Below are 16555 nucleotides of genomic sequence, written 5' to 3'. Positions count from 1 at the left end.
ACAAAAACAAACATGCTTTCTCTCTTAGACTCAAACAGTGGCCACTATGAACATATCTTTAGAGAACACCTTTTGTCACAAATTAAGCAAACCTTAATTTGTATTCCTTCAGAGACAGCACTAAGTTTAATATGTTGAACAATGAAAAACTTCATACAGTGACATGATCATATATTGCACCAAGTAGTCTTAATTTTAGCATACAGAACATGGAAGAGAATAAATGTACATTTCTGATTATTTATCACTGTATTTTTTTGTCCCATGGTATACAAAATGACATAACAAGGTAGAAAAGTTATAAGCTAAATAAAAATTGTTGATAAAAACTGGGCTGTGTGATGATTCTGTTGGTGAGATGAAGAATTTAAATCCTAAATCCTACACTCCTGCCACAGCTGGCTTTGTTAATGGAAGTGCTCCTTTTTCCACTTTAACTTCTCAGGTATAAAATCTATTTAGGTTGTTTGGGTTCGACTATCAGTTTCACAAATACTGTTTGCATAAATTGAAATCAATAGAGGAACAACCTTTGTGTTTCTAAAAGCACAAAATTTAGTCTAAACACTCAGAGCAACATAGATTTTACCTTTGGCATTGAGCTTGAGGCTCAGATTCTAACACTTAGTATATAATATACACCAGAACAGACAATGTAAGTTAACAATATAACATCCAGTATACTTTATTTTACACATATATTATACATGATACAAAAATATTGATCACAGTGTATTTTCATAGAAAAAGATTGAATTTGCAATAAACAGAGGTTTAAAAATAACATTTAATAAATTATATAATCAATATCTGACATGAGAATACTGAGACATAATTAATACAAAACCAACCCCCCAAAAATATTTTAAAACAAATTATTTAAACAATATCTTAAGATGTCGAGTGTTGACTCTCTCTTCCAGTCCCTCCTTCTGTTTCTGGGCTCTGATCAGCCATTCTCCCATGAAAACATCCTCATAGCCAAGTCAGTGCATATCCCATGTTGAAATCACCAGTTTCCCATATCTGCACTCCAAGGTTTCCCTGTGTTCATCAGGGTCCACACACTTAGCTGCCATCACAGCTGATGGACATACTCATGACCAGCGGGTCTACAGGGCAGGGGTGATGAATTCTACTTGTTAAGTTTGCTATTGGTTCATTAACATCTGGTTAGCATGTCATTAGCTGCTAGTTAGTCCAAGCGTCTCCAGTGGGATGGAACACAACGACACACTTCCTCGCTGAAGAAGAAACCTGGTTCACACCTTCGTCTCCTTACCTCGCAGGGAGGCCTGAGACAACTATGATGAAAGAGGAAAAAAAGCATTTAGCTCCAAAACTAATAACAGAATAGTGAAATGTCTAGAGCATGTTAGGTAAGTAAAAACAGATTGGTTTGGCAGGATTGGGTCCCTTTCACAAATAAAAGGCCATAACTTTGTGTGCAGAAAAGGACGATTTGAAAGTACCATAAACTGCTTATCAGCAAGTTTTGTTCTGACCCAGGCTGGTGAGTTTGGATTAATCCTAAATTAGGTGGCTTCAGCTTTCAGTAATATAATAATCACCATGACTTCTACAACTGTATATACGAGGAAGACAGAAAGCACATTATTACATTACATTGCATTACATTGGAATGCTCAGAACAAATTGTATTAACTGTGACAGTTAAGAGTTTTGTGATTGTTGCAAGTTGTTAAACATCTTCAAGCTGACACTGGAGAAATAAAAATCTTCAGGATTCATCTCCCTGGGAGCTTGACTGTGCTCAGTGCATTTTGTGGTGATGTGCCTGTTTGAAAAAAGATGCCTAAATCACCAGATACCTTGCAAAGTTGGAATATTGACTTTATTGCATCACTACAGGAAAACTCACATGATGTAGAAAAGAGTTTTCCTCGAGAGCATGAATGTGCACAGTAAATTTCATTTGATTCTGTCAAAATTTCTGTACAACTTAAAAATCTGGCTTGATGATGACACTGGGAATGTCATTACTCAGTCATGTTTCTGGCATCTTGAACAACTCAAGTTCAATGTACTTAAAGGCACAATATGAACTTATTTGACTGAGATACTATATAGTATATTGAGGTACAATGTCGGCTCAAGGTGTGCTGACATAGAAAGTCAGCATGTCATTTGTTTCTGAACTAATCATCTTTGAAAATACAGGCTTGTTTATTGCAATGGGACTAAAATGTTATCCGGCCAGGATTTACTCTGCCTCTTTGCCACAGTGTGCTGGAATAGACTACAGCCTCCACAGTGCTGAACAAGAAAAGCATTTCAGAAAATGTATAGAATAATGATAGTTTTAGCCTGGACTGATTAAAGACTTGTCAGTGAACACTGAAATTCAGTTGACTTTTTTGACAGTTCCATCACAAGTTGTAACGAGCACTCTTCGCAAATGAGGCCCATTATCCTTTAATTAAAATCCATCATATGATCCACCTATTATATGTTTGATTACACATTTAGTGTGGAAACAGTGATTGCAATTGTTTGTTAATGGCAAGCAGTCAGTGTGAAACCTGATTCCAAAACAATGTTCCGATCTAATTCCTCACCGGTGTGAATGAAAATTAAGACTTATATTCCTGTATTTTAATTTGTTAACATCAATATTTAATATTTAGGAGTGTACTGATTTTCAGTATAGCCAAACACTGCCACAAATGATTGAAAACCACTCTTGCCATACAAAGACAAACCCTAACTGCTCTAATGTGTTGTACGGGTCAAAGGTTACAGAGGTTTAAATTTCACAGCAGTAAAAATAGAGCCTTCAGAACTACTTTGTGATTAACAGCCCATGCTTGAACCACCAGAGCCTTCACCAGAATAAGATGTCAAAGTTGAAGAACTGCTCACTTCTGATGCTGTTATTGTTCTTTGGGGTCAGGAGAAAGTGCTGGCCTTCAAAAGCTAATATCTGGTTAACCCCAGCACAGAGTCAAGGCCTGAGAGTCCAACCTTCAATTGAAGGGGTCATTTACAAAAAGAGTTATTTCCGTTTTGATTTCTTTTCCTAACTTTTTATTGTCCAGTCAAAGGGATATAAATCAAACTAGTGTTGGTTGATTCATTTTAAGATTGTCTTTTATCTGTTTTTGCAAATAAACTCTTCAAATGCTTACCTGAGGAGTGGAGATATAGAATTCCAAAAAAACATGAGTTATTGGAGAGAGATAATCTGTTTTATTACGAAACACTTCATCAACACGACAAAGATTGTGGGACTGGCGTGTAATTGCCACTGTTTTTCTGGCTGCACGGGGTGTCCCTTAGTGGATGGCAGAATATTTAATCATGGTTACCTCAAGAGACCTCTGAACCCATTATGAAATACATAGAAGATTTCAAATAGAAAAACACGCTCACAGTCGCATATAAGTGCCAGATCCCAGACACTAGATTCCTACCGCTGTGTTATACTCATAAATCACTCTCAAACGAGGTCACAGAGGGTCAAGACTAGACGGAATGGATGGATGTGTGTGTATGTGTGTGTGTTTCCTCCTGTGCAGGGAGAGGAAATGGTTAAGTGACAGCTAGGAGAAGTCATTAGCACATTGAGGTCTTGTATTACACACTGGGTTCACCGCAATAGCTACCTACCACTACCAGACTAGTGCTTTCCTCTGGCTAAAGACATTTGTGGCTGTGTTTACACTGGTCCATTGTGAATGTGTGTGTGTGTGTGTGTGTGTGTGTGTGTGTGTGTGTGTGTGTGTGTGTGTGTGTGTGTGTGTGTGTGTGTGTGTGTGTGTGTGTGTGTGTGTGTGTGTGTCGTTAAATATTCCAAGATGATGCAATCACTGAAGCAGTGAAATATAACAAGAGCTGCCAAATGACTTGCCATAGTAGCAATAATATAGAAATCATTTATGCAAATTATGCCAGTCATTAAACTGGTGCATAGATGGCTAATAAGTCCATGCTGGCACACTTGGCTTCACATAACACATGGCAATATGAATTTATTAATACAGTAATGTACACTCTAACAATAAGAAAGCATCATTGTTTGTAGGAGAATTATTTGGCTTTCTGTACATGTTGATATGCTCTATATGGCCTTGAAATACTTCTTGTCATCAGTATCTGCTACAACACCATGAAATATCTCCATGGAAACTTAAAGGGACCATATCATTGGCTATATCAATGTACTAATGTATTTCTATTACAGTATCCCTCTCAAAGGGCAAAACAGTATGTATTGTACATGCCAATGGACAACCTGATGGATGGATGGATGGATGGATGGATGGATGGATGGATGGATGGATGGATGGATGGATGGAATAATGGATGAACTAGTGGATGGATGGGTATAATGATGGGATGATACAGTGGTTTCTCCACTGAAAAAGCAATCAATCCACTGAACGCAGCAGGGGGACACAACTAGCCAATCAGTGTCATGGCTGCACTAACGCCATTATCAAGTGTTGTCAAGTTGTGCGATCTGTTCTTTGCCTGGCATCATAGTTTATTTGTACTTCTCTTAACTGCTCTCTTGAAACTAGTATGCTGACATGGTATGTCTGGTATGATATGTCTGATGTCAGGCAAACTCAATGGTGGAGTATGTGCTACTTTCAGACTGTCACACTGTACAAGTTTAAGTAATGTTTAAGTGCTGTTTTTTCAGGCTTTGTGGGTTTCAGTTGGTCTTTAGGTTTGTCCCAGGCAAAATTTCTTTTTGGCTGGATTCTCTGCAGCTGAAAGAGACTTTTTTTATCAGCAAGATGATTACATAGCAGTGGCAGTGAACCCAGCACATCGCTCCATACCTGCATGTGGCTTGGTGAAACCTCCTTCCTTTTAGGAAACACTTGTTGGGTGACTCATGACATTCACAGGAACACTTCGTTTTATTGAGGGGCAGATGCCTTGGACACGTCTTGCTGCACGTGCACTGACAGGTCTCCTTATTGAAGATATGGTTCAGCGGGCAGGACGGAGCTGGCGGGGCGTTGCAAACGCACTGGCAGGTGTTCAGGTCTAGGTGTCGGTTAGGGCCGCAGTCTTGAGTTTGATCCCTGTGCTGACACACACACTGACAGGTTTCCACATCCAGTTCCTTATCTGGGCCACACACATCTGCTGAGAATATGTCTGCAGAGATGAAGGGAGGGGGAGACACACAGGTTAATCTGTCTTTTTGACTGAATTAAATCCACTAGAAATAATCAATTAGATGATGAGTTCAGTAAAGTTTTGAATGCAGGACTTTTATTTGTAGTGGAGTATTTTCACAATGTGGTATTTTTATGTTCAGTTAAGGATCTGAATACTTCTTTCACCAATGGAAAATACACACAGCCCATTCAGTATGTGGATAAATAATAATTAGTTATCCCAAAACTACTAAACAAGACTACTGAAAATAAAGTTATGTACCGACCTTCTGTAGGATGGAACAAGTTACAGTCAAAATGTTATTCCACTTTCAAGAAACAAATGACGTACTGTACCTGAAGCAGTCAGTATGACTGATCAACATCTGATGTCATCTTACTATTCATTAATCTTATGCATAGTAGTTTGCTTAAATGTACAGCCCTGATTCCAAGAAAGTGGGGACACTGTGTAAAACTTAAATAAAACAAGGTTGTGTTGCATTAAGATCAACTGCTTTGTTCTATCTATTTTTAACACTTTTCGTCTGGACATTGCTCATCATGATTGTTTTATTTGGACATTTTTTAAGGCGACCCCAGATAATTGGCAGCCGTGCCGACAAGCCAAAGCATGAAACAAACACTACTGTGTCGAATGTAGTTAGTTCAACATCACAGTACCACATCAATAAATGAATTTTCACCACATGAGCATGACCCTATGCAAAACACTGCTGTAAATGTTGGCTATTATTGAAAACACAACTACATGTACAAGCTGAGTGTATGACAGTTGCTTGACGACACTGGCAAACTATGAAATTGAGACATTCCTGAAATGGACTGGCGATGTTCTTTCTTTCCTCTGTCATAACACAGATGGTTTGCTTTCAGTTCTGGCAAATCATCTTTTAGCTGAGAATCACAGGGAGAGGAGAGCAGCAGACGCTCTGTTCCATACACACATCCTGTGTGTGTTTGTGTGTCTGCAGATGAACAAACACAGATAACAAAGACACAGTTTACGGCTGACAAAATGCAAGCTGTGTCTACTCCAGCATGGCAGCATGTGCTTACACAGACTTTAACAACCTAAATCAATGTAATGAGCTTCATGGGAACTTTGTCTACCCCTGAGGACAACGGCATTCAAGCTGAGAACAAAATCTTCACTATACAATCTAATGTATGGAGAGATTTCTAATTTCTGCCCTGGAATTGCTAATTAGTCATTCATACCCTGTTCATTATTGCAAATTGACTGTCAAAACCTGAAGTATACAGTGTCCAAAATCAAATTAATCCCATACTAAATGTGTCAAGGGCACCAGCACCAATGGAAAAGGGACAATAATTGTATAATGCGTATTATTAAATCATCTGATCTTGAGACTCACTTTGAAGACAATAACTTGAAGACAGATATATTTTTGGGTGTGTATGCTACATTGTATTTATTGTATTACACTGCTAAAATGCTAAACACTCCAAAACTCCAGATATTTCTCCAAACTTAGCCACCTTGACTACAATTGGTATTATTCATGAAATCATTAATTTGATGCAACAAATTCCATACTGTAACTTGCACATTATTATTAGAGTGAGCATATTATATAATTCATGGGTACAAATTGTTTATTTGAGGAGCAACGTTAGATAATTCAACAGCACAAGCTCAAATTCAAATAAATGACTGATTTAGTAATTTAGTAAAAATAAATATATTTATTTGAGAGAACAATTTATGTAATTCAAAAATATAGGTCACTCATTTGGGGGGACAATTTAGGTAAATTAGGGCGTAAACTATTACTTAAAGCCAACATTTATCTATTTGGAGGTGCATCATTAATATGAGGGAACAAACAGTATGGGCAAAAATGGATTTTGTGTGGAGATTATGAAATCACAATATTGATATCATAATTTCACCATTTTATACCACAAGACTTTATGTGATATTTTGCCAAGTGTGCTGAATTTGAAGACATTCCCTCACGACATGCCTGAGATATCGTTTTCAGGAGGATGGGATGTAAGTATGGACAGAAGTAGATTTCTAGAAATGTTGATGATGGAATTTGAGGATTCTGATAATACTGAAAGATTTGGATGGCATGTCATATTGACAGAACCATTTATATAATAATAATCATAGATAGATAGATAGATAGATAGATAGATAGATAGATAGATAGATAGATAGATAGATAGATAGATAGATAGATAGATAGATAGATAGATAGATAGATAGATAGATAGACAGATAGATAGATAGGCATGCCCCACGCAAATGTTTGGTCTTGAATTATCATTTTAATACTCTTATCAACATGGAATAGTGGATAGACTTGCTTTGTGCAAATGTTTTTTAACATCAATGTGTAGTGTTATATTTCACACTAACATTCTCACTTTGAGCAGTCATTCACATTTGAATGAATCAAATCTCACACAATCTACACTGTCAATAAACAGATGACAAAAAAAAAAATACTTGGTCACAAAAAAGCCCCTTCAACAACCCTTTCTAAGGGATCAAAACAGGGTGATACAAGATAAAGTTACAAAGCGCACATCATTGTAAACTAGGATGCACGCTATAGTGCAGTTAAACCATGGCTTAAACTTTCCTTTCTTAACTTTCCTTTGAACATAATAGCATCCATATAGCCATCAGTGACAGGATGCTACATCCAAAGTGTGTGAAGGAGCAGTATCGCAGGTCATTCCTTCCTGCAGCTGTCAGACTGTACAACAGAAACTGCTCCAAGTAGGCGGTACAATAATCTGCATAACATTCTGTGCAATAACTGAACTGAACAATTTTTTGGGAAACAATCTGTGCAATCACCTGGGCAATAATCTGTGCAATATTTCAGTACATAAAAGCCTGTAATCTGTGCAATATTTCTCTGTAAACTGTGCAATATTTTGACGTCTGTAAATACTATTCCCGATACACCCTTTTGTATATACTTTGTGTTAACTGCATGCACTTTGTCTTTTAATATTCTATTCTGTTATTGGTGCTGCTGTGAAATTCAGAATTTCCCCTCAAGGGACGAATAAAGGAATATTGAATTGAATTGAATTGAATTGAATTGAATTGAATTGAATTGAATTGAATTGAATTGAATTGAATTGAATTGAATTGAATTGAATATGCCTCTGTCGAAAGCCATCCATTGTCGCCTGGTTTTGACAAGGAAGTGGCGGAGAATTCACATTAGCCATGTGTTTGTCCATCAAGTGGTATTTCAGACTGGATGTGCTGCGGTGATAACTCAGTTCACATCAACAATACACACAGATAACTTTGGTCTTGTCAGTTGATCCATCTGGCAACTTCTTGAAACTAACTTTCCATTCAGAATCTTGTTCACATCCAATTCAGCGTTTCGCGCTTCACATCCACACAAACCGGTAGCCTACTCTTTTACAGCTAGACCAAAACATGCGTGGGCATGCCTATTGTTTTGTTTCCAGTTTATAATCGGATCCTGTAGTTTTTCTTACGTTACTAGCAGTGGCCACAGCTTATAAAAAACTACAAGTTCACTAGGTCACAAAGAACGTTAATCTAAAAAAATGACGGCAAAAAAAAAATATATATATATATATATATATATATATGCAGGGGGCTGCACGGTGGTGCAGCAGGTAGTACGCGTGCCTCACAGCAAGAAGGTCGCAGGTTCAATTCCCGGGTCGGACCTTTCTGTGTGAAGTTTGCATGTTCTTCCCGTGCATGCGTGGGTTCTCTCCGGGCACTCCGGCTTCCTCCCACAGACCAAAAACATGCTCATTAGGTTGATTAGTAACTCTAAATTGCCTAGGTGTGAGTGTGAGTGTGAATGGTGTGTGTATGTGCCCTGCGATCGGCTGGTGACCGGCCCAGGGTGTACCCCGCCTCTTGCCCGTCAACAGCCGAGAGATCCGGCCTCCCTGCAACCCCGAAAGAGATAAGCGGCATAGAAAATGGATGGATGGATATATATGCAGGATTACATAGAGCTGATGTATTGTGGGTTAAATGATAACAGCCACTGCCAGAGGTCAGTTTTCTAAAAGCACACACACACACACACACACAAACACACACACACACACACACACACACACAAACACACATAAACAAACACAGGCAATGTTATGAAATTCATGAACACATTTGTGGTTACTTCATCCCAAATTGCTCCATTCCAGGATATTATATGAAAGCCATATTTGGAAGTGTCGTTGTTGTTTTTGGGAAGCTCCTGTTCATTGTTTTTGGTGGAAACAGTTTGTAGAAAAACTCTTAACCTACCAAACTACATAGTCTGTTATTTCTTTAACCAAACTATGTCAAAACACTAAAGTGTTGCCATGTCTGGGTAGAGGACTAGATGACTGCTGAGGACATGGTCTCTAGTACAGGCCCAGGGAATATGTCATGATTTGTACCAAATTCTTTCTGCCATTCTTTCTTTTCATCATGTCTTTTATTTTGATCAAAATAAAATTTCATAACACAAGAACTAAAGTCATTTAAATGGTCTAAAATGAGGTCAGTGGATTATCCTGAGTAACCAAGAGTTTCTGGAACGGCATGTCATTGAGATTTTCACATCAGTTTCTTGACTGTACAACTTTGCACCTGTGACATGATTCAAGAACATAGACTGTCTTTCTTATCGTTAATCCGAACAAAAGCATGTGAGGCATTTACTTCAACACATTCAGTACATATATGCATTTTGACAATTACATTTTCTGTTCTCATTTTATAGTGTCTAAAAAATTGCAATGTTTTCTTGTAACCCTCTGAAGACTGAGCTGCTGGTTATGAACTTGGTAATAAACAGAATAAAGACAACAGAGGAAGTGCTACTTGGACCTGTGAGTGATGCAACACAAAGCAGGTGTTCATGATGCAGGGGTAAATAAACACTGTCCACAAGAAAGGTAGTGGAATGAAATCAAGCAACACGTCTTCAATGAAGTACAACAGTCAAAAACCTTTAGTACTGTCGCTGTATGATTCAAAAAGTAACATATGAACATACATCGACCGTACGCTTGACTGCCTCAGTGTCAGTCCACCTTATCACCAACAGCGTCTCCAGCAGTAGTACCATCCTGTCTCGTCCAAACATTCCTCTTACCACCTCGTGGCCCTCACTCAGAACCCAAGGGACAACAACAAAGATGAACATTACAACTCAGCCCATGTAATACTTTTTTTAATATTTTATATACACTATATTCCTCATCTGTTCACTTATACTTTTTACTGCACTACCTGTTTCACATGTCACTTGTTTACATACCATGTTGCACATGTATTTATGGTTTCATAGAAACCATTTCGTTGTCTCTGTGTTGAACTATGACTATGACAATAAAGTTGAATCTAATCTAATCTAATCTAATCTAATCTAATCTAATCTAAATGTCAGATTTAAGTTTTACAGCCATCTGTCACAGTCGTCCCTTTGGCTGAATGCTGTACATGTCTCTCCTGTGTGACTGGTTTGTTGTTTCTCTTCCCCTCTGTGTGAGCAGTGTCCATGTCTCTCTGCGTCTGTGTCAATGTTGCCTTTGTCTCCAGTTACTGTGAGAATGGTGTTCTTAAGTTTTGTCTCTTGTATGTATTGTTTTTGCGTGTTTGTCCTTTTTTCCAGGTCTTAGTGCTACAGACTATGTTGTGTGTCTCAGGTCCAACTAGTTTTGACAGTGCCTGCAAATTGTTGAATGTTGAATTATCCCAATCTCATTCTGGTTTTTCACATTATGATTTTAGTATTGCACTCCAGCTTCTTCCCACAGACCAAAAACATGCTCATTAGGTTAACTGGTGACTCTAAATTGTCTTTAGGTGTGAGTGTGAGCATGAATGGTTGTCTGTCTGTATATGTTGCCCTGCAGTCGACTGGCAACCAGTTCAGGGTGTACCCCGCCTCTCGCCCGTTGACGGCTGGGAGAGGCTCCAGCCCCCCCGCAACCCTGAAAAGGGATAGTCGGGTATAGACAATGGATGGATGGAAGGATTTTAGTATTTATGTCAGTCTACTTTGAACACACAACATCTATTGCATGTCTGTTCTGCTAGGGCCTGCAGCATGGTATGAATCTCCACAGTATGTCCACGCTGTATGTATAGATTAGGGGACTGTAATGCATAATCTAAGAAGCAATTTATGCAGCACTACCTGTCCAGCACTGAAAATATTACTTTAGATATCACTCTCAGTCAGAGGGGAGGAAGTTACTCTCCTACTGCCTGCATTTGCTTTCTGGCTGAACCTGACTTTGTGAGTTTTGTTTTGTCACAATATGATAATCCATCTTCATCTGTACCTCATTATTCAAACACCACCCAGTCATGCTCACTCATGTCAAGGCCATTTCGAGCCTTTTCAGACATATCACCACATGTTTTGGGGAGCTCTTGCACACACAATTATTTGTGTAATATTTCTTAATTTAAAGATTTGTTCTGCTGGACTCATGCCATGGCTTGTCAAACTTACTTGCCAAAATTCTGTTGTATGTCCTAATCTTTGAGGGGTGACTTGGGGGTCTCTCATCATGAGAAGTGTGTGTTGTGAAGCGTGCTGCTCCCTACAGTTGAAATTAAAGAGTCAGTCCACAGATCACTCAAGCATCACAGATCCTCTATTTGAAAGATATCTCTCCTTGTGCTTTCCCACAATGAGGTAAGAGTGAAACGAAAGGCTTTATAGCAGAGGTTCCCAAAGTGGGTGCCATGGCACCCCGGAGTGCTTTCAGGATGGGCCAGATTTACCATAGCATTATTAATTTATTGTGTCTTTTTAATGACAACAAATTAGCAACATTTACATTAATTGTTTTTGTTACAATTTAAATAATGTCAGAACAAAAGAAAAAAGTAATCCATGTCAAATTCACCATATTAAAACTGTGCAGTTCTGCCACAGCTAATGACATCACAAATCATGACTGGCTGTTATAGTAACACAACATGCTTTCCTTCCCGGGTGTTTCTCAGGAGCTCAGTACACACACAAGAGATAGAAAGATCTGACAGGACACAACATCATTGTCCAATAACGCATTCACTGTAGAACTGTGTGTTACCAATATCATATGTGTGACCTGGCTCATCTCGTCTCATCTGGTATCCATGAAAATAAGTTACAAACTTCTCCCACACACTCTCCGAACTTGCAATTATACATATATTTGAGACATTTCTGTGCTAGACCTTTAAGTTCAAGAGAGCGTGTGAAATAGATATGCAGAGTTTTCTTCTGTTCTGAGAGAAGTGCAAAGGACACAAGAAAATGCATGTCAGGGAACCCACTGAAAGATCCACTGCATTTTTTGTTTTTAGACATCTCAAATATAAGCTACTTTTAAGTTTGAGGACAATGAAAGAAAGAAATACATTTAATCTATATATTACTTGTGTATTTTATTCAACCAGTTTAAGCTAGTTTATTAATTTACTTAATGTTGATATAATATAATACAAAATGTGAACTTGTTAAAACTGAGAATTGTCTGTATATATATATATGTGTGTGTGTGTGTGTGTGTGTGTGTGTGTGTGTGTGTGTGTGTGTGTGTGTGTGTGTGTGTGTGTACAGTATATATGTATGTATGTGTGTGTGTGTGTGTGTGTGTGTGTGTGTGTGTGTGTGTGTGTGTGTGTGTGTATATATATATATATGTGTGTGTGTGTGTGTGTGTGTGTGTGTGTGTGTATATATATATGTATATATGTGTGTGTGTGTGTGTGTGTGTGTGTGTGTGTGTGTATGTATGTATGTATGTATGTATGTATGTATGTATGTGTATACACACACACGCACACACACATATACACACACACATAGATAGATAGATAGATAGATAGATAGATAGATAGATAGATAGATAGATAGATAGATAGATAGATAGATAGATAGATAGATAGATAGATAGATAGATAGATAGATAGATAGATACCCACTGAGCCACACAGCTTCTGTTTCTGAATTTGGTAGTGAAATTTAATTCAACACTGCAAAATATCTGCTGCTATCCTTCACAGATAATTTGTTTTGGGCCTGTATACATACTGTCTAAATGCGTATTTGTATGCGTAAGTATCTTTGGAATCACTACTCTGAGGTCTCTGCATTCTTCTGTTTCTCATTTGTTTACACTGAGTCCAGAGTGTTAGCATAGCCAAACACACACAGTGAGGAACCCACAGCCAAACACACATGCAGACTCTCAACCGACACATTGCAGTCATAAATACTCCTCAGTGAACACATGAACATTCTCCTGTCACAGAGCCTATTATAGAGAAAGATGGCTTTTCACAAGCAGTGTGTGTTTTTTTCAGTGTTTGGTATGTGTGTGCTCACTGCAGGCCTTGGCAGGGTTAGCGTCATCATAGAGCAACACGCCACGCTGATCAGTTGAATTTATGGCCAGCTACTGAATTTATTTGTACTGCATTGTATTGCTTAATCTGAGCGTTCAAAATTGGACTCATAAAACTCTCTTCAATGCATAAACTCCTTGTAGTTTGCTCAATTCAACAAATGCCATCTGATCACAAGGATTTTTCGTGATATACTGTATAACAATATAGATTTTATTGTTATTTCTGTACTACACTTTTGCAGTCTATGTGCTTTTAACTTTATTTATGAAATGGGTTTATTCACCATCTTATTTTACATTCATTTTCCATCCCTGACTATGACCTGGTCTTTTTTTTAATGTGGTGCATGTCATTTCTTTGATGTAAAGCACTTTTTGTCGCAAGTAGTAGTAGTAGCTGTAGCAGTATTAATATTATGGGCCGACATACAGTATAGATCAATACCCATCTACCTACAAGAAGCTGATTTCAGCCACTAAATCAACCGCAGCAATCGGTCCTGCTCTGCTGTCAATGGTGTCATCTCAGAACTGTGACAAAAATGAAAAAGGAAAGACTGACAGGGAGTTAGATGCCAAAAAACATCTTGTTAAAGCAAAGAGTCCATGAGCAAAATGTGATGACAACAACATTCCATTCCAGATGATGTTACACTGTCAGGACAGCCGATTTTTTCCTTTGGATAGTGACTCCAAAAAGACCCTAAGGCAGCTGCTGGGAAGAGAGAATTTCAGTGTGCTTTCTGGAGTGAGAGCTTTCCTGTGGGGACAATATTTGGCGGATAGGGTGGGAGTTTTTGATCCATGTCCCATCTCTGTCTATCCCAGTAAAAAAACTATAATCTTATTAAGTGTACTCCCTGCACACATATGACTGTGACTGTCTGACTCCACTACCAACATCAAATTTGCACCATAACACAGTTATAGTGGGCCTGACCTCTGATAATGAAGAGCTGGCCTACCTAGAGGAAGTGAGTCCTACCTAGAGAAGTGGTGCCAAGAGAACTACCCCTCTGTGAATGTCAGCAAGACTAAGGACCTGATAGTGGACTTTGGGAATGTCACTGATGTCACACTATATTGCATATATTACTATGAATTGGTTATACTGTTTCATTTTCCTGAAACTCACTATTAGTTATCGTGTTATATTGTTTCGCTGTTAATTTTTCTGAACACGCTCAACACTGTAAATTGTTCATTGTTCCACAGTTCTTTTTTACTCTGTTTTGAATATTTCAATTTTATTTTATCTATTTTCTGGAGTCTTAATATTTCATTGTTAGAATCATCTTTTCTTTTATTAATGGACTTACTAGACTTGTTCTGGAGCTACACATCAATGAATTTCACTTTGTGTTGTAATGTGTATGATTGTCTACTGGACAATAAAACTTGATTTAATTTAAATTAATAATGTTATTTTTCAGTGACACTAGAAACTAAGTCTAATAATTACACCTACTGTATGCCTATCAGCAACAGTAACTGTTGATGTAGAGCAGGAAACATAAGCAAGCACAGTTTCCTCATTGTTGTTGTCTGAAAAAAATGACCAGAGATACAACATAAATCTGTCTGTGTGCAAACATGCAAACACTCACCAAGGTGCTGTTGGGAGGGCCTTGGAGGGGGCAGTGGTGGAGGAGGGGGGTTGTAGTGCACATTAGTGGTCATGCTAACACACCTACACTGCCTGCTGCTCCAAGTGTGACCAGGAGGACATGTCCTGTTAGCTACTGGACACCTTCAACAGAGAGAAACAGCAAGAGAAAGAGTTAAAATAGACATGTGATGTTCTTGCTTAGTTAATGCTAACATCCCCAGAGTTGGTTTCCTGACTGTATGCAATGAAAAATCACACATCCCTCACATTGTAGTTTATCAGATAGCATATACAACTGACATTGTACGGATATTGCAGATATTGTAATGGCTGAGTCACAAGCTTCCAGTACTTCCCACCTGCATATTATATTGCCATTTACCATTGACAAGAACAACCGCTGAAGCTAAATTGTTTATAATGTTTTCATTACAAGCTCAACTAATTTCCAAGCTCACAATGAAACAATCCAGCAGAATAGCAAGCAAATATCTGCAGCAAACAGTCATGGTTGCACACCACATATCATTTAGCCTTGTCAACCAGAGGTTCAACCATATTCATCCATCCATCCATTATCTATACCGCCTATCCCTTTCGGGGTTGCGGGGGGCTGGAGCCTATCCCAGCTACAATGGGCGAGAGGCGGGGTACACCCTGAACCGGTCGCCAGCCGATTGCAGGGCCACATACAAGGACAAACAAACATTCACACTCGCACTCACACCTACGGACAATTTAGAGTCATCAATTAACCTAATGAGCATGTTTTTTTTTTGGTCTGTGGGAGGAAGCCGGAGTGCCCGGAGAGAACCCACGCATGCACGGGAAGAACATGCAAACTTCACACAGAAAGGCCCTGTCTGACCCGGGGATCGAACCGGCAACCTTCTTGCTGTGAGGCACGCGCACTACCTGCTGCGCCACCGTGCAGCCCCTCAACCATATTCAGTGACACAATTATAAAGTAACAGTAAAGCAACAATCTGCCGCTCAGAAAAGGTCATCTCTGAATCAGAATGTGGATATGTGAGGATACACTTGGACATACACGTAATAACCATAGACCAGAGAGGTGTAGATGTGAGGCAAAGATACTGCGTGAGGGGAAAGTGACCAATATGTCAAAACTCCTAGTCATAGTCATAGTGAATAAATCTGAACACACAGACAAAATATACATATTTTTATATTCAGCATGACTTACACTTACACACTTACACATTATCTCTCTGATAATGATAAATAGAAAAATATGAATGCAGAACTTGCATTGAAAGATTGAAAGATTCATTTTACATATCATTAATATGTTTAAAAGAAAGTTTAAAGAACAGTAAAACCAGTATCAAGACAGCCAAAAAAGGCATCATCTCTTTCTGTCTGATCTTCA

The 16555-nt window shown here is 38.5% G+C and overlaps 1 protein-coding gene across 1 annotated transcript in view; it reads right to left on the bottom strand.

The window, feature by feature from the left end:
• Positions 1–657: 657 nt before the first annotated feature.
• Positions 658–16555, bottom strand: part of vegfc (vascular endothelial growth factor c) — a 73484-nt gene continuing 57586 nt past the window's right edge. Inside the window, exons 5-7 of the mRNA XM_070984816.1 lie at positions 15161–15303; positions 4812–5136; positions 658–1304 (exon numbers count right to left, since the gene is read on the bottom strand). Coding sequence (XP_070840917.1) covers positions 1196–1304; positions 4812–5136; positions 15161–15303 — 577 coding nt within the window. The 3' untranslated portion in view covers positions 658–1195. The remainder of the gene's footprint in view (positions 1305–4811; positions 5137–15160; positions 15304–16555) is intronic.

The sequence above is a fragment of the Chaetodon trifascialis genome, chromosome 2, assembly GCF_039877785.1.
Source record: "Chaetodon trifascialis isolate fChaTrf1 chromosome 2, fChaTrf1.hap1, whole genome shotgun sequence".
NCBI lineage: Eukaryota > Metazoa > Chordata > Actinopteri > Chaetodontiformes > Chaetodontidae > Chaetodon > Chaetodon trifascialis.
The sequence above is the reverse complement of the archived record's forward strand: the minus strand, read 5'-3'. Positions and strand labels throughout refer to the sequence as shown.